The sequence below is a fragment of the Peromyscus californicus genome, unplaced genomic scaffold (assembly GCF_007827085.1).
Source record: "Peromyscus californicus insignis strain IS unplaced genomic scaffold, ASM782708v3 Scaffold_16__1_contigs__length_79575227, whole genome shotgun sequence".
Taxonomy (NCBI): Eukaryota; Metazoa; Chordata; class Mammalia; order Rodentia; family Cricetidae; genus Peromyscus; species Peromyscus californicus.
The window spans coordinates 66,229,392-66,248,572 of NW_026294458.1; the positions used below are offsets into that span (position 1 = coordinate 66,229,392).

The 19,181-nt window shown below is 43.0% G+C and overlaps 1 protein-coding gene across 1 annotated transcript in view; it reads right to left on the reverse strand.

The window, feature by feature from the left end:
* App (amyloid beta precursor protein) overlaps positions 1 to 19,181 on the reverse strand; it is a 219,551-nt gene that overhangs the window by 19,668 nt on the left and 180,702 nt on the right. Inside the window, 1 exon segment of the mRNA XM_052741067.1 lies at positions 1,360 to 1,581. Within this exon segment, the coding sequence (XP_052597027.1) occupies positions 1,360 to 1,581 (222 nt within the window).

The window sequence follows — 19,181 nt, forward strand, 5'->3', positions numbered from 1 at the left end:
CATATAATATCATGTATATGGATGATACCCCATCTTTAAAAACCAAATGACCTATTTTTTTTTGTTTTGTTAGGATAATGTTAAGAAATGGGAAAGTCAATTATATCTGTAAGCTGCCTTTTATTTTTCAGATTAAAGAAACAAGCTGGGTTGTTAAGCTGTGAAAAAAGTCTACACAAAGATTTCTGCAGACTATCTTTTAAAACTGCTTGCCCACCAGGTAGAATGCCTTCGTGGAAAACATTCTTAGTTTCAAGACATCAAGGTGTTTGTGTGCATGCAATTCATACTGAAATGTAAAAATGGCAAAGCAAGCTAATAGATGCTGTTTCTTAAACAGGTACTTTTGTCAAAGTCCCTGTGGAAAAGCTACGTGACCCAGGTGTGCAAATGTACTGATTGAGAAAAACTTAATTCTTTGAACTTCGGAAGGAAAAAACATTTAGCACAAGTTCCATAATTTTGACAGCTGCCTTGCATTGAAATCTTTTAGCGCGAAACTGTTTAGTTCTGAAGCAAGCTTCCTGGTTGCCTATGTCTGCATTTAGTGTAATCTGAACTTTCATGTAAGAATCAGTAGCCAAGGAAGGTTATTTCAGTGTCTGTCTATTTCACTATACAGGCCCCGTTGAAGCTTCTCTCAATGGTCAAATTGTATGCCCTTAATTTGATCACCCTTTTCATTAAAGGTGGCCATTCTGGGCCAAAAGCTGATAATTATAAGTCAAATATTACAATTTCATGGAAGCAATAAAATATCTCTTGGTGAGAGTAATTTTTAAAAATTCTTTATTGGTACCTCAAATTTCAGCACATGGGAGGCAGAGGTAAGTGGGTTTCTGAGAGTCCAAGACTATCTCTCTGTCTCTGTCCCTCCCAACCAGTAACATGTGGCATAGCCTATGTGTTTTATTGTGTACTTTTATTTTGAGATGGGGTTTCCCTGTGTTACACAGACTGATCTTGGGCAGCTGGTATATGTGTACCACTATGTATGTAAATCTACCAAGAGAAAGGGGAAATAACAATAGGATTATCTGTGCTACCAAATATTAGTTTATTTACTCCACAGCATTAAAATTTAAAGAATAATCCAAAATCACCTTTATGTAATAGATATATTACTTTAATAGATACACAGTAACAACTTCAGTATAGTTATTACTTTGTGTGTGTGTGTGTAAGTGTGAATGTCTGTATACAGGTGTGTATATGTGTGGGCCCATATGTGTGTGTACAGATGGCAAATGTCTGTCTTGATTTCTCTCCATCTTATAGTCTGAGGCAGGGTCTGTCATTCTAATAAAAAGCACACGGGCACACACCAGAAGGCTTTGGGCTCCAGCGAGGGACTCTTACCTTCATTTTCTGTATTGGCTGGCACGGAGTCCACCCCGAAAGGATGCCATGGCTGGAGCTCATCCAGGCTGAACTCGCCATTTACAGGAAGAAGCTCCACGGTGGTTTTTGTTTCAGTCAAAGACGGCATGAGAGCATCGTTTCCGTAACTGATTCTGGGTTCACTGATCATGTTGGCCAAGACATCATCGGAGTAGTTCTGCTCTTTCTGAAGCAGCTCATCTAAACAAAAGCAATTGTGCCCTTGGTTAATATGTATGGTCACAAGGCCACAGCTCCAGCAGCAATTCCTGCCGACTATTGTGCTATGTGTGACAGGCTGTCATTTGGCGCCACCTAACATGTACAAACTAAGTTCCTTCAGGAAAGTTACGGCGAGTAACATGTACAAACTAAGTTCCTTCAGGAAAGTTACGGCGAGCAACTGTCCAGCTGGGCTTTGACCCCATGGAGGATGGCAGTCTGGATGCTATCTGGCCCCTGCTTTACTCCTCCTGAGGTTAACCTTGACTGTTAACTGCCTCTTTCTTTCCGTAGACTCCCCATATATCCAGTGATCATGAAGGAGTCCATATCATGGGGTGCTAACACCAAGCATGGAAGCTAGGCAAGGTACAGTCTCTGAAGCAAGATACATTCTTTATCCCCATCTTCTGTGAACATGTGGATGGGCGAGGAAAGGGTTATAAATGGGCAGTCTGCTCCATTCAGTCATTACCCTTTGCTTGGAAAACACCTGCCTTCCCCAAATGCAGCAGGAACTAAAAATATGCACGTTGTCCTCCAAGGTACAGTCCTGCGGACACTGAGTGTTGCCAATTCTCTGGGCTAATCTTCCATCTCTGCCCCTGGGCATCATGCATGCATGTGACCTGAGCTGAAAGCTCCTGCCCTTCCTCTCTGTATTGTCTGTCTTCCAAGGAATCCCATCAGTTCCCACCCCCCCCCCCCCACCGCCCTTAAAAACCAAGCAGGGGGAAAAAAAATCATCCTTATGAATATCACCGATTCATCTGAAAGTTCTGAGGGTCTAGTGAAAAATCCTCCAATTACATTTTTCAAATAAAATTTATTGGGGGAAAAAGAAAAATAGAAAATAACTTTGCATTTGAGTGTAGTTGCTACCAAAAAAAAAAAAAAAACCCAGAAGATTTGTGACTCTTCTTTTATATTACAAAAAGTTCACCTGATACTTTTATTATAATTAGAAAAAAATCAGAGGCCCATGGATCGCATATTAATATTTGGTCAATTTACATATGTCATTAATCAGTCATACCTATGTCTAGAGTTTACTGGATTATATATTTCAAGGCAATCCCTAGTTAATACCATGCAGAAGAAAATTAAATCTAGATTTATTTGACTTGTAATATTTTACTATCATCCTTTAAATTCTCTTTTAAGTTGACAAAAAAGTCAATTTACTGGAAAAATTAAAATTCTGTTCAAATGTACCCATTAAAACAATTTGAAGGGACAGCATTAAAGTATGCGATTAATATCTTCCTGTAAAGTCAGTTTTATTATAAGAGATTATTTTAAATGATAGAATCGCAAGCAAATTAGTTCTTTTGAAGTCTAATTTGAGTTATAATATATACCTACTCAGTGTGGCACTGATCTAAAATTCAATATTTGATGCTTGCAATGACCTTTCCCACACAGATAAAAAGCCCTCATTAGATTTCCTCTCGACTTTTTCATGTCTTACCAAGTCACAGGTAATGGCCAATAACTTAGCCAGAGTCTGATTTAATAAATTAAATGGGCATTTCTTTTATATAAATCTTAGGCTTTGACTCATTAGCCTGAAGTCAAGAGAGTCTGGAATAATTATCGGTGCCTACATGTCCATCCCGAGGAAGGAACCCCAGCTAGGAGGGAGCTCTTGGCTCCTCAGGGTCTCTACCGCATTTATTACCACTCACTTCCTAGACTTCGGAACCTTTTCACTGTCTTGCTATTTCTCCATGATGTCTCTGAATAATTTTGCCAAAAGCGAAAGAGAGTGCGAGAGAGAAACCCCAGTTAAAATCTTCTTCATGTATGCCTTTCCATTACTTTCTTCCTTTGAAAACGCCATCTAAACATGAAAGTGTGAGGATCTCCTACATGTGGACAGAACTGAAATGCTATTTCCTTATGTCTGACTTTTTTTCTCTCATTCTACATACTCCAAGAATTTGGAGGTTATATTAGCGTGGGCCTCCCTCCTGGTGTATGGACTTGGTTCTCCTCTTCTCCCTCCTGCCTTCCATTCCACAGTTAGTGCAGACACATTCTCAAATTCTCATCTGTGACATATACTTAACACTACTGACGACATTTGAATTCCAATTCTGAATTCTCTCGTTCACTCCCTTTTCTGTGGCCTCCCACTTCTTCCTTGCTAATTGTAGCTGAAGACTTACTGCCTGCTGAATGTCCCGCAGAATTCATGTATTGAAACTTATTCCCCACTGAAGTAACAATACATGGGGTTGTGGGGATTTGGGGGTGTGATTCAACGAACCTCATTGCTATGAACGGGGTAGGGTTTGTTCTCTCTGGAGGGCACAGCAACAAGTCACCACCCTGAATGAGGAAAGGTGGAGTTCTATTAGACACTCAACCTTCCAGAATCTGCTCAGCCCTGTGCTTAGGACTGTGAGAAATAAATTTCTCTATTTTTTATAAACTACCCAGGCACAGATACTGGTTGTTGGTTTTTTTTTTTTTGTTTTGTTTTTTTTTTGTTTTTCGAGACAGGGTTTCTCTGTGTAGCTTTGCGCCTTTCCTGGAACTCACTTGGTAGTCCAGGCTGGCCTCGAACTCACAGAGATCCGCCTGGCTCTGCCTCCCGAGTGCTGGGATTAAAGGCGTGCGCCACCACCGCCCGGCGGTTGTTGGTTTTTATTGTTGTTGTTATTGTTTTAGTTTAAGACAAAGAGTCTCATGTAGTCCAGGCTGGCCTCAAACTCTATGTAGATGAGGGTAACCTTGAACTGATAATCCTCCAACTCCCCAAACCAGAGATTACAGGCATATACCACCACATCCAGTTTAGATATTGTTAAATACTGAGGCATGACTCTTCCCAATGTCAATGGGTCCTCATTTTGTTCTGAATTAATTAAGATGCTGCAGTCCTTCAGTGTTCTTAACCCCCTGTATACCTTCAGCCACGTGGCTTGCAATTGCTTCCTGTCTACACCACACTTCTTGAGCTGTGATACTGAACAGTGCACGTTATCATCGTTCGAGTGTTTGTTTGCAGAGTTATCAAACAGAAGCAAGAACACCTTCCACCTGGTAAGGCTGACTCACAATCACATTAGCCCTACAGAGTGGGCACTGTCCCCTCCCCACCCTCACCTCAACAAGTATTTCTCAGAGCAGAGCAGCTGGAGAGGGAGGAGACTCCATGCCCATCTTGCTCCTGGCAGTGAAAAAGGCAGAATAGGAACTCACAACAGGGAAGGTCTTACATTTGATACATTTGCATACAGGGTCCTGGGAATTTAAGGCAGAGAGAACTGTGGCAACCTTTTCTCATTTATCTTTTAAGCTGATGCAAGATAGTTCTTCCAAATGGGTACAAGATACAGAGTGCCGGGAACACCACTGCCTTTCAGGAAATTCATGTGACAGCGATGGGGTTTGGTGGTTAAGAGCACTGGTTGCTTTTGCACAGGACTTGAGTTCAGTTCCCAGCACCCACATTACTCACAACCATCCACAACTCCAATTCCAGGGGATCTGATATCTTTCTCTGAACTCCACAGCTACCAGGCACACGTGTGGTGCAAATACAAATATGCAGGCAAAATGTTGATATACATAAAAAAAAAATCTAAATCTCCTCAAAAAAATAAACAAAAAAACCTATTAGGAAATTCATGTGAAAAGTTGAAATATTCAAGAAAAGTGACATTTTTAGTTGAGAAAAAAGCACTTAGCCTTTGTGCATAAAGTAGCAGAAATCCATATTATTATCTTGATTTAACACAGGAAATTTAGAAATAACCACTTCTGGCTATGTCATTTGGAACAAGGAACTCAGTATGGTCTTAAGGGCAGGGAGCTGGATAAATTCAACAGAATTATCATTACCACTGTAGGACTCTACTCTGTGATCATAAAATGTGCAGGACAGCCAGACTACTTTGTGATTACGGGCTCAGGATTTACCATTGGCAAATGCATGGGCGCTGGGCAATTGTGCCTGTGAAAAGAGCAGGGAGCAGTGTGGCTGTTTCACTGCCCATTTTCAGCTTTGATTCTGTGGTACGGCTAAACCACCAGAAACCATCTTCTACTGCGTTGGTGGCTCTGATGAATTATCCTTTTATCTGAATTAATTTAATATTTTATCACAATGCTGGGATGGCCTGTATTGAGCATCACCGAAGCTTTTAAATATCTAACCTTGCCAATGGTTATATTATGCTAAGAGACGACATTCATTTCCCCAAGACTCCTTTTCCCCCTTCTTCGGGAGAGCTACTTGTTATTGCGCCAAATTGCATCAGTTACTTCTGCAGTGAATTATCTAATACCCAGACACTTGAGGTTTGCAAGTTAAAGCAGGAATATTTAACTGTGTCCAGTGATGGCAATATTTAACTTATGTTTTAAGCTCCAGAAGTAAATGCAAACACAAACACACAATGAATCCCATCATCCTCCTCTTTCAAAAAATGCTTTGATGATACATGTAGGCAATTTTTGAGTAAACAGGAAAGATCTGGGGGTGGGGAAGAGCGGGGTATCACTTCTAGCTATTGTGGAAAACATTCAAGATATTTCAAAGAAAGCAACACCAAAAGAGATTCGAGACACAGTGATTCATCTTCAAACAACTTAAAACTTTCAGTGTTGGTTCTGTAGATGCAAAAGATGTTCATGGTTATTCATTTTTAGGGAAATGGCCTCATGAATAAAAGGTCTACTGGAGGCGGGACCATATGAACTCTACATAATCCACCTCATAGTCTCTTTGTAACTATTAAATGACCCATCAATATAAATATCTTACAATATAATTATCTTATAAAATTTTAAGGGCTACCTTTTAGGTTTTCAGAAAATAAAATTTGTAGACATTGAGTCAATTGGTTCTCTTTCTACAAGCTTCACAATTACAGATAATTAACTGCTGATTGATGCCTTCCATAAGTTGGACACATTTAGGAGGATTTTTTTTTCTTCATATAAATGAGGTGTTACCTTAGCCTTTAGCCCTGTCAAACAAGGCCATTAAAGGCCTAGTTTAGAGATCACTGAACAACTGGGTCCTTGGCCTTGGCATGTTTTTCTTCTAGAATTGAACCTTTATTGACATTATAACTGTCTCTACTTTGATTCTTTGAATCCTAGTGGAAAAAAAATTCCCAACCTCTATCAAAATGGGAATTTCTTTTTAACTTTGTATAACTAGATTCTCCTGTAACTAATTTTTATCATTTAAATAGATACTTATACGTCTGCCTGCTGCTTCTTATACCACACTGTGCCCCTCTCTGCACCTCCAGGTGCACCGGAAGTATCTGTAAAAGGGTTGTAATAGCTCCCATCAAGAGGCTCCACTATAAATCAGCCATCATCCATTCTAGGCATCTTGCCCACACCAGAACTATGAGATCAGATTTAATTTTCCAACCAGAGCTTGTGTGTATCTGACTTTTGGCTCAGCCTACTACTGCGATGATGTCATTAATATCCTTGTGGCCTCTGAACTCCTTAAGGCCCCCATTCTTTATCCACAAGATTCCAGGTGCTTGGATGATAGTCCTGTCATGTAAACTCAAGCTCTTTAGGTGTCCTTCGGGGATCTTGTTGGAAACCCAGAATTATGGCATGTGCTGCAACCCATGATTATAATTATGCACTTGAGGGGCTGAGATAGGGTTCCAAGTCTAAGGCTTACCTGGGGTATATAGCAAGTTTGAGGATCTCCTGGGTTACATAGCAAGATTTTATCTCAGAGAGGGAAAAAAAAGAAATGCACAATCCTAGTCTCCCTTCCAACCAACAGATACAGGGAAATAAATCTGCACATTGAGAGGACTCCCAGGTGACTGCCATTTGTGGTGCTGTCTGAGAGGACCAGAGCCACAAGCCATACACAAGTATTACTGTGTAGTGGCCTCAGTTCCCTTCATAAAAGACAGACCAGTCTGCACGCAGAATGTGAAAGCAAAGCAAAGCAAAGTGTGGCTAAGAAGCACCTATCGCCAGAAGACGTGCACTCCGAACACCTTAGAGAGACTCGCTCCTCAAACCCAACACTCAGTTGCCTTTAAACTAATTCATGGCTACATTTCTACACCAGGATGCCCAGGAAAAGTAAGACCAGCCATGATTTCTTTCTTTGCCAAGTCATTTATTGAGCAGGAAGGGGCAATCCAGACAAGTTTTAGGGAAGCAGGTTGGTGTTTTGCAGTCTCTGAGAATAAGAGTGTATGTACAAGAAGACACCAGGCCACATTTCAATACTGGCTCTTCCCAGAAAGGAGGAATATTCCTGCCCTGAGGATACTTTGCAGACTAGTGTGGCTTGGCTTAGTTCGGCTCTGTGGAGCAGCAGCTCATAGGGATGCTGACTTGGGGGAGAACCTGTAGTGTCTTTCTATGATTACTTCGTGTGATTGCGATGCTCTGATTATGTACAAACCACAGCTATCTTCAATGCCATGACACTTGAGCCCTGGTATAACAAAACACCTTAAAAAAAAAAAAAAGACACACTACCCTCTTGACAACTAGTCCATGTCTGTGGCCTCTATAACCACTCACCGGCTCATTTGGTACCCAAAGTATCCCCCATTGAGAACAGAATGCACAAACATCCATTCCGAGGTTTAAAATTAAGAAGTGAGGCATGCTCACATGCCTGTAATATTGGCACTTGGGAGTCTGAAACTGGAGGATTGTAAGTTCTACGCCAGTCTGGTTATGTAGTGAGTTCCAAGCCAGCATTAGGTATGGAGTAAGATTATGTCTCAACATAAAAGATAGATAGATAGATAAATAGATAGATAGATAGATAGATAGATAGATAGACAGATAGACAGATAGATAGATATCAAGGAGCAGAACTAATGTTCTAATAGCAATCTGAGTACCCCAGTTCCTAATGTGATCTTCTCATCAGTCTATGAAAACTTCCATGTTATTTAGAAAGGGATAAATGCAATTATTATTATTTTTTCCACCAAAAGAAGAAACTAAGGTAGAAGAGGGTAAAGCTGTAGCTCAAGAGTTTCTTGAGGGACAGTGGCAATGCCAGATGACAGTACTCATGTCTAAACTGAGGATTATTGTTGTTTAGATGTTTCTTGGCCACAGAGTTTTAAATGGAGTGTCTTTGGTCCACTCATGGCAGGGAATTGTCCCTAGAGAGGATTTACACAAGGCTGTACATCACTTTTTAAAATATTTCTTATTGCAAGTGACATTTTCCTGAAATACCATTGTCGTCTGTTCTAGACTGAAGTCTCAGAAGAAGTGTCTTTCCCTTGAAGACACTTTCAAACTCCTACATCAAACAGCCCAGTTCTACCAACACCAAAAGTCAGAAATAAAGATGAAACACAGTCGAGCTGCTTGGCCTTGGAAAGAGGATTAAAAAGCGTGCCTTTCCACATTTATTTACGGAACCTGTGCCAAGGTCCTGATCTTATTTCCAACCACTTTAGGGGGTCTTAATCCTCCTGAAATGTTAGCAACCCAAGGAGGAGCTGACTGCAGACTTTACACACTACAGCAATGGTCTTGAAAGGAAGTTTGTGGCTTGAAGTTCTAATTCTCATACACGTGTATTACATGAAATGTATGTGCTTTAGAAATGACTGATACAGAGGAGAATCTAGCTCTAAGAGGCCACTGTATGTTTAACTTACTTTTTAAAAAAATGATCTTTTTTCCAGGTGTGGTGACACACACACTTGTAATTCCAGCACGTGGGAGGTAGAAGCTGAGGATCAGGAGTTGAAGGCCAACTTGGGCTGTCTAGGAAGACACTGACTACCTCATAGGTGTCAAACTTTATTAAGGTATGTGTCTTCCTCTGGTCAGTTTCTAGTGAAATGGCATGGTATGCTTCTTAACACAAGCAGATATAAACTATATAGTTTCTATCATAAGACCATTCTTTCATACATCTTAAACCCAGGAAATGGCTGTTTCTTCACATTCGAGGGGAAACACCAGCTGCCTTGGGTTGTTGAGGGATGTGTACTGTTAGGCTAAAGGGTCTTCAATGTAATTATTCTGTGCAGTTCTCTCAATGCTGTTGCAGAGGCCTACCCTCTGTGACCAAGGGATATTTGTCACAGAGACCATGACTTCACTGTGACTCTGTCATAGTCTTGCAGGAAGGAACCAGGGGGAGCTAATTACAAGAGTACCATCTCATTCAGTGCAAAAAGTCAAGGAAGAAGGAATGAGAACAGTTAGCCATGTTTCACATTTCGAATGTTTCCTTCCTTGACAGAGCAGACTCTTCTAGCTATCCCTCCATCCTCATTTTCTTATTTAATTTTTACGGTTGTGGATGAAGAGAACGAAATTTTTGAGGTTACTGAGGTATCACCTCTAGCATTGGTTAATTAGGTTTGGGGACACACAAAGTTGGACTCATGAGGAAGAATTCTTTCCAGTTAGATTCTCCAGCACTTAATTTTCAGTTTATTGGAAGGCTCTTTGGCATACTTGGTGTCATTTATTGTATGTTGGCTTAAAAATGAAAGATTAGTATATTTATAATAGCATCACCTATTATTCTGAAAGACTAATTAAAATGACAGTCTTCACTCTCTTTTGCATGTTCCATGGAGTTAGACTATATAGCCCTACTGAGCCCAGAGTCTCTTCCTGGTGCCTTCTCGGCTGCTGTAGGGTGTTCTGGACATCAGTCCCTGAGGTTCTCTCCTCTCCACCCGAGCTCCGAGCCAATTCTGAGACAGTGGGTAGAAAGGAAATCACCCTGTTTACTTGTGAAGAACACCAGGCCCTTGCGCATCTCCATGAAGGTTTCTTGGAGGTGAGGGAGTCACATACACAGCCCATGACTGACTCAGCTGCACGTGCATCGGACTTCAGCTGCAGTGTGCGTCCTCAGACACACAAGACACTGAAGGAGGAGGGCAACTGTGCTGCGAGGCCACAGCACTGCTCTTTACAGCCATGCAGCTGCAGACAAATCTTCCGTGGGAGCTCTCACTGTGGTCTTCGTGATGACTGTCCCTTACAGCCGTGTCCTTGTGTGACTTACATGAATGTAGTTACACAGTGGCCCTATCTCACAAGGGCTCTCCCTCAAACTTGAAAGAGAGAGAGCTCTGCCTGACCTGCCCTAAGAAGACAGCAGATGAACAGAATAGGGATCACACTGCTATGCTGGGAAGGGAGCTCAGTGGAGTGAATTCCAGCTGATGAGTGACTGACAGACCACTATATTCAGGAGGAAGGAAAGAATGGGTCAGCAAAACTGGCGAGGCCGTGGTAGAAAGGAAGATCTCAACATCCACAGACTATGTCATGGAGAGAGCCTAAGAGGTATGCTGATAAACAGGGGGTCAGTGTGGAAAATGTGCCTAAGTACACATAGCATCACAACGGAGGACAGACTACTTTCTCCACACACAATACATCTCTGTATGCATGACAGCTCATTTTAAATGCTAATTGATGCGTATTTTAAAAAAATCCTAAACTCTTCCTTTATACTCTTCTGTACACTGGCCTGTTTGTCTTTAACACAATCTTGCTTTCCAGTGAGCAATCCTAGCTATGGCAAAGGCCCTTTCTCCTGCAGTGGCTCATTCACATGCTCCCCTAACAATACCCAGGGAGACTGTGAAAGCGCCAATGATCAACTTGATAGGGTCTGGAATCACCTAGGAGACTAGCCTCCAGACACACTGGAGAGGGATTATTTAGATTAGGTTAGCTTCCAGGCATGCCTATGAGGGATCATTTCGATTATGTTAATGGAGGTAGGCAGACCTACCCTAACTGTGGGCAGCATCCTTCTCTGAGCTGAGTCCTACTCTGCCTAAAAAGGAAGTCACTACCCGAACCTGAACATCCTTCACCGGCTGCTTCCTCACTGTGTATGTGATGTGACCAGCTGCCTCAAGCTCCCGCTGCCTTGCCTGCCTTGTCTGGATGGACTATGCCCTTGAATGGCAAGCCAAGAGAAACCCTTTCTCCCGTAAGCTGCTCTGTCAGGGTATCTTACCACAGCAACAGGAAAAAGTAAAACAGAGACCAAGCCTGGAAATGGCAAAGTGCTAAGTAAGCATTAAGGGTTTAGCAGGGGATGGGGTATGTCTGTCTCCAGTAAGGCATTCACGGTGCACAGAGGTGAGGCGTGGAAAGGACTCCGCCTAAGTACTCCGAAACAAGGAATCTTTGACTACTGGAACCTTAATTAGTGAGCTCATCCACTCATCCTTTAATTAATTAATGAGTTCAGTTATGCATCTGGCAGGCAATCTTATCATCTTCCAGACCAGTGCCCAAAATAACTAGCACAATGTCTTTGCACTCAAAGAACTCAAGACTCATAGGAAAGGACCCCCACCCCCACATACACACAAGTGCTAAGACTTACCTTCCTCCTCAGTCACCTCCCCGTGTTTTGTGGCCTCTCACTGAACCTGGGGCATGCTGGCCACTTTGGGGTCTGCCTGTCTCCATACTCCCTGGGCTGTCACGGGCTGTCACGCCAGCTTTTTACCTGGTGCTAGGGATCTGCACGCAGATTCTCTTTCGCAGCAAGCGCTGTCCCCACGCAGCCAGCTCTCCAGTCCTCAGATCCCTTTCTCCTTCCCTCCATTCCCTTCTCCCTTCCCCAGTAAACTTTCCACCATGACTGTTGACAGACCATTTGCACTGGATTAGGTGTTATGAGCAGGACAGGAATGACTTACGGTGCACAAGAAGTTGCACACAGGTTCTATACAAATGTGAACTGTCACTTGATACAAGGAACTTAAGCGTCTATGGATTCAGGGATTCCTGGCATGGGGGTATTCTGGAGTCCATCCCTAACTCCCAACACTGAGGGATTCTGCCCAGTTCATGGGAGATTATATTCCAATCTCTCCAAGCTGCTTCTAATTTCTATACTCTCCAGCTTTGGTACGAGATCGCCTAAGATGCGTTGGGCTATGTTGAAAATACGTGAGTCTAGAAACTTATTTATTTTTTAAAAAGGTTATCTTAAAGTACTGTTTTCATGCCTACACAGTTGGCCTCTCCTCACCTCACCCAGCTTTCAAAATAGTTCGTGAACAGAGAGCCTGTCTCTAAATAAACACTATTAAAGTGTGATCATCTTCAGTAACATATAATTAATTTACTTGGAAATTTACTCCTCATAATTACCACAGCACACCAATATCCCTCTGAAAATTGCATGCGCTTTATGCAGTCCTTATTTGTGCACACTGTAAGTTTCAACAATAAATTGAGAAATGATCCACATTACTGTGTGTTTATACATGTCTTTTCATCTTCCCAGTGAGGTAAACATTAATTAACCCTGGCTAATTAACCCAGCCACAGTTTACAAATTCACTCCTTTATCAGTCTCATGTGAAAGAGAAGCACTGAAAACCTCTCACAATTTGGTACCAATTAAACACAGAAATTAATTTTTTTTTTTTCATGTACAGGGCAAAGGTTCAGGACATGTAGTTGTTTGATTTAAACATGGTAGTATTTGGGACAGTACCTGCAGATTCTTAGAGATCGAGGAAAGGAAAACAGACTGCCTGTTACTAGTTGAAATGCTCACCTACCTCACACATACAACTGTATCTGGGACTATGGCCTTATTTGGTAATAGGGTCTTTGCAGATGTAATGGATTTAAGATAATGTCATCCTGTGGAGGATGTCTCCCTGTCTATTGTATCAGACTAGCAAAGACACAGCAATGGAGAGGAGAGAGTGGGTGGGGACGGGGGTACCATCTCTACAATCCAAAGGACAGGCAAGCATCTTGGGCAGTCTACAATCCAAAGGACAGGCAAGCATCTTGGGCAGCTCCAGAAGCAAGAGAAAGCACTAGAACAGACTGTGTCCTGCAGTCTTTGGACGGGTATGGCCTGCTTCTTTGGGACTTCTGGCATTCAGAATGGTGACAGAAGGTACTTCTCGTAGTTTTATGCCATCCATTTGATGGTACCTGGTGACTCTGCTGAGGCAGGGTAACTGCTGATAGCATGATCATTCTGACGACAACAGTGACACTGGAGGAGAACGTGGCTTTATTAGAGTGTTTCACTTGAGCCTGGGAATGGAGGGAGAGGGACAAGAGAATGCGGGGATCTGAGAGTTTAATCTGGCTCTATGGGAGCAGCTACTTCCTCTCCAAATGTCGGAAAGCCTTAAGGGCAAAACACTCCCTCCTTTCAGCTCGCTGTTCTCTTTCAACAGCCTTCTCAAGAGAACATCCATTTCTTTTCCTGACCCACGCTTATCCTGAGAAGACCCCAAGAACTTTAGATGCCCGAGTCAACCCTTCAATTCAGCAGGGAAGTGGAGTGGCCTCTTCAAGAGCCCTGTAAACACAGAGGTTACATCACTTCCTTCCTAGGGAGCCAGAGAAGCTGAGCTGTGCCTGGCACCAAGACATGTGGCAAATGCCAGGCGAGTTTCAAATTTTACTAAACTCAGAGTGATGACACCACCATCCCAGAGGCTAGGACGGGAGAACGGCACTCACGCCCAGCGACTCCACTTAGAGAAGCCGGGACAGCTGGAGGAATCCATAAAATTGAGCCTGTCGGTTTCAATTTAGGGCTGAGAGAGTGAACAAACTCGGTCTTAACAGAAGTAGTTTCAAACAGCCTAAAAGTTATGCTGCTGTTTTTCTGTGATGCCTGGAACAGAACACTGCTTGGAATGAGTGCTTAGCAGCATCTGAATTGTTAGTAATCCTCTGGCTCACCACACGGGAAATGGTGGCCATAATATCTGTTCTGGATTTGAAAAAGAGACTATGAACTTGAGACTGGGGGAGCATGGAAGGGGGACTGAGGAAGGGAAGCTGGGCGGTGGGGGTGGGGGGGTTGGAGAGCAGAATTGGGGGAAGTGATGTAATTCTATTTCAATTCAAAACATCCAAAAATTAAAAAATTGAGAGTACTAATATATTTTGTGGTTTCTGTGAATAGTTTTTAGAATAAAGAACACATGTGCCGTAAGTGGGTAAAGGGTGAAGAGCCACAGGGAGGAAGCACATTAGACCTATCCACGGGATCGGCTTAGCCAAGTGCCATGGGCTGAGTCCTGCATCCCCCATGAAATACACGGAGAAGGGCATTTTAGGGTGGGCACTGATATTCAATGTTGTCACAAGGGTGACTGGGATGCTGTCCTTATGAGAAGGTGGGGAGATACTAGAGAGATTTCTCTTTTAAAGAAGGGCTGTTATGGGAAGAAACGTCACGATGAGCATATGGAAGAAACCCACGGCAGGAGGGCAACTGCCTCCTCCAGGGCGGCTGTATATGGCCAAATAGCGTGTGCACACAGACAAATCACACGGTCTCCTAACATGGGAGAAGGCGGGCACGACACATATGACCTAAAAAGGCTCAAGAAGGATCTGTTCTCAGAGCTCTAGCCCAGTCACATCCTGAAAATGGCTTTCTTTTTCTCAATAAGCCATGTCTCTTCCTATCACTATCCATGTGTCCCTGGGCCAGTCCTTCGTTCCAGCACACCTGGAACTCTGTGGGTATCCTCTGGACCTTCTGGATCCGTGCTCACTTCGTAATGAAACAAAAAGATGCCGTGTAGAAACCAAGGAGGCCTTCCTCAAAAAACAGCCTGTTGGCTCCATGATCTTGAACGTCCAAGCTCCAAAACTATGAGAAAATTAACTTTTATTTTTAAGCTATTCGGACTATAATGTTTTCTTGGGACAGCATCTCATGATATAGCCCAGGTTTGTTGAGAACCCAGGATCTTCCTGTTTCAATATCTGAGTGGCTAACATTATAGACATGTGCCACCACCCCAAGCTTGAGGCTGTTTTTTCTCATAACTGAGTATCAGAGAATGAATAATTTATAAAGAGGTTTCTGCAGGGGCTTCTTTAGTTACCGTCTACTGCTTTCTTAGTGTACAAACAACAACAACAAAACAAAACAGATCTTTGTTTTCTTTCTAATATTGAGAGAGAGAGAGAGAGAGAGAGAGAGAGAGAGAGAGAGAGAGAGAGAGAGAGAGAGAGAGAGAGAAGAGGTCCTTTGATTCACACTCCTGAAGGTGGAGAGCAGGGCAGCTGGTATGTGGCAAGGGCCTCCTATTGGGTCACCACAGAGCAGAGGGCTCCACTCGTGAGGCAGGGCAGACTTCTATATGAAGATCTTCTCAGGTACATGGAGCTCCTCTCTAATCCTGATTGACACCCAAAGACCCCACCCCTAAGACAGTTTGCCCACACCCTTGGGGATTCTGAACAAAAGTTCCTCTGAGCTTTCTTTCTGCAAGGCTGAGTGGCTGAGGGAAGCTGCTGCAGCGACCATGAAAAGTCTGGAAGGTGGCAAGTCCAGAGTCACTTGTCTTGGGCCCCCTTCAGTCACTGTATCAGCCGTTTATCGTCTTCCTCTGTGCCGGACCCAATGCACTTTTGACCATTTGGTCAATCCTTCGGAATGTGCTAATAGAGAACTAGTTTCCAACCAATCAAAAAGCTAAGAATGTCATCAGCTAGCACCCAAGGCCTGTCTGTAGTTGGGCTTTCTCTGCTTCTCTTCAACTTTACCTACCTGATGTTTCCAGCGATGCATTTCAACAGTGTCTTGATTCGGGGCTGTCTTTGTTCAGTGACTTCACAAAACTGCTTCCATGCTGGAGCATGGAATCTGTGTTCCAGGTCTTTGCCAGATGTCGCTTTAGAATAAACTATCTCTAATGAGGTGAGAGGTGGTTTGTTTGTTTGTTTGTTTGTTTTTAATTTACGTGTGTGTGTGTGTGTGTGTGTGTGTGTGTGTGTGTGGGGTGATTAAGTTTACACCTGAGGTTTTGAGGACGCAAACACACACACACACTGGGACTCTAACAGAAGCCCAGGTCACTAAATGTACCTATCTAGCCAGACTGAGGCAAAGAAAGAGCAGAAATCTAAATGACTTTTCTAAGGGATTCCATTTCTCTCTTCTCTGTGTTCATGAGGAGGTGACAGCTGGAGAATGAGGTGAAATTAAACCTGCTCACTCTGATATGCAAGAAAAAGGCTTTGAAAAAAAATTTTGTTTCATTACCTTTGGGACAGAGTCTTAATATACAGCTTAGGCTGGTCTGGAACTCATTCTGTTCTCGGGTTGGCTTTGAACTTGGAAACAACTGAGATTATGGGCATTTGCCTGAATACCTACACAGCCGGGAATTATTGTACAGCCGCTTCATGGAGAAGACAAGGAAATGGTCGAATTTTTTACTGCACTGTTCCCAACTGCTCCACTCCCCCAGGGCCTTGCTTTCCATGGATGGAGGGAAACTCCTAATGGTCGCTTCCTCACAGATCTGGGACACACCCAGTCAGGTTAGTCTATCTGTCCTCAGGACAAAAGAAGAGCTGGTATTTGATTTCTAGTAAACGTCCCTTTAGGAAACACTTAATGGCAGTGGTTTCCAGGGTCCTCCTTTGTCATCTGAAACATTCACATGTGACTACTTAACACAGTGAGCCGCCTCTTGGGGGCTGGCGTCTCGTGTTAGTAGCCAGAATGCTTCTTCTGTTCTTCTCTTGCTGTCCTTTCTCTAACTGACACAGGGTTCTTGAGCCGACACTAGGCTGTCAGTCAACTGTCCAAGACGCAGATGGCCACTCCAGGCATGCCATTAACTTCCTGTTTTGGCTCTTAGTAAATTAGCACCATTCTGGATTTGAAGGCTGCCTATACAGATGATTTCTATGGCAGAATTGGGGATAGAAAGTGAAGAACCAGGAGCGGGAGAGGACAAGGACCCGCGAAAGAGACGAGCAGGCTCACGATTTCTCAAGAGCTAGGAAAGCAGCAACTCAGGGAAAAATTCTGAGAGTGAAGCCATGACCCAAGCTTGTAATGCTTGTTTACTCCCCTCAGAGAACAGTAATCGAAGTTAATGAGCAGTCAGAGCAGGGGGAGCGCTCAGTAGGTAAGGACCTGAGTGCTGTGGCCAGAACATACACACACACACACACACACACACACACACACACACACACACACACACACACACGCATGCACACACAAAGGACTTGAGTTCTGTGGCCAGATTCTCCCCTCCCCAAACACACACAGAGGAGAGAGGGAGAAGGAGAGAGAAAAAGACAGCTGTGTGTCTGTCCTGTTTATAACCTCAGAATGGGGACAGGAGGATGCTTTGGGCACCTTGGCCAGCCAGTCTAGTTTACTTGGTAAGTTCCAGATCAATGAGAGACCTTGCTTCACACAGAAGGTGGGAAGAACCTAGGGAACAAAACCTGATGTTGTCCGCTGGCCTATGCATGCACACATATGCACACATATACCTGCACACACGTGAACACACAACAAAAACAAAGAGATAAGCAGTTTATGCCAATTACTTGGATAAATTAAATGCAGCATCAACACTGTGTCACCTAACTCAAGCTTCAAGGTAAACATCATTTCTCTGTAACATTTTATACAATGGCCTCTTGGAAATACATGTTTGATGAGAGGAATGCAGACTGATGATCCTTTTGTGGTTGAAAACATCCCTTGTCAAACATGCACTTGCTACACCTAGTCCACTGAACAGCAGAGCTCAAGATGGGACAATGTGGACTGTTGTTGATTACCCTTCTGATCATGTGAAGGACTGCTGTAGTGTCCTTTTGGGTCAACTTGACACAAGCTAAAGTCATCTGAGAGGAGGGAACCTCAATTAAGAAAATGCCTCCATAAGAGTGGGCCATATACAAGCCTTTAGGACATTTTCTTAATTAGTGATTGATGGGGGAGGGCCCAGCTCATTGAGGGTGTGGTCATCCTTGGGCAGGTGGTCCTGTGTTCTGTAAGAAAGCAGGCTGAGCAAGCCATGAGGACCAAGCCAGTAAGCAGCACCCCTCCATGGGTTCTGCATCAGCTCCCGCCTTCAGGTTCTGGCCCCTTTTCAGTTCCTGCTCTGACTTCCTTCAATGTTGAATAGTGACGTGGCAGTATAAGCCAAATAAACACTTTCCTTCCCAAGTCGCTTTGGTCATGATGTTTCGTCACGCCAGTAGTAACCCTGATTAAGACAAGGGCTAAAAGCTGCCACTCAGTATTGTACACTGGTACCCAGGGAAGGATTACAATTCAAAACCCAACGTATGGATTCTAATGATGTGCATCACTTTCTCCTTACCACAAAGACAAAAAGTCTTGTAAGTGAGAACACTGTAAATCAAAGACTGTAAAGACTGGTAGAAAGTCACGTGGCTAATGACTCAGGATAAATTAATATGGTCTTTTAATTTTTCTATGTCAAAAATATAGACAAATATATTCCCAAATCTCTACAGAAGCTTGTATTCTTACTAGCACATATAGATATGGGTTTTAAAACATAAATTTTTTAAGACTCACTTGTAGTAGAAAATATGTGGATTTCTGTGAGTGCGAGGTAAAGTTCAAGATCCTGTATTTTAAACAAGAACTCCTCCAAATTACACTTTAGTTGGTCCCAAGTATACTTGAGACCATGATGACTTCCAGGACAACAGTTTCCACAGAGAGTGACTTTTTTTCCTAAGTAGCTCCTAAATGAGACTTTCAGTTCCAAGTATTTATAGCACCTGAACTAAGATCCTGAAAAATATAG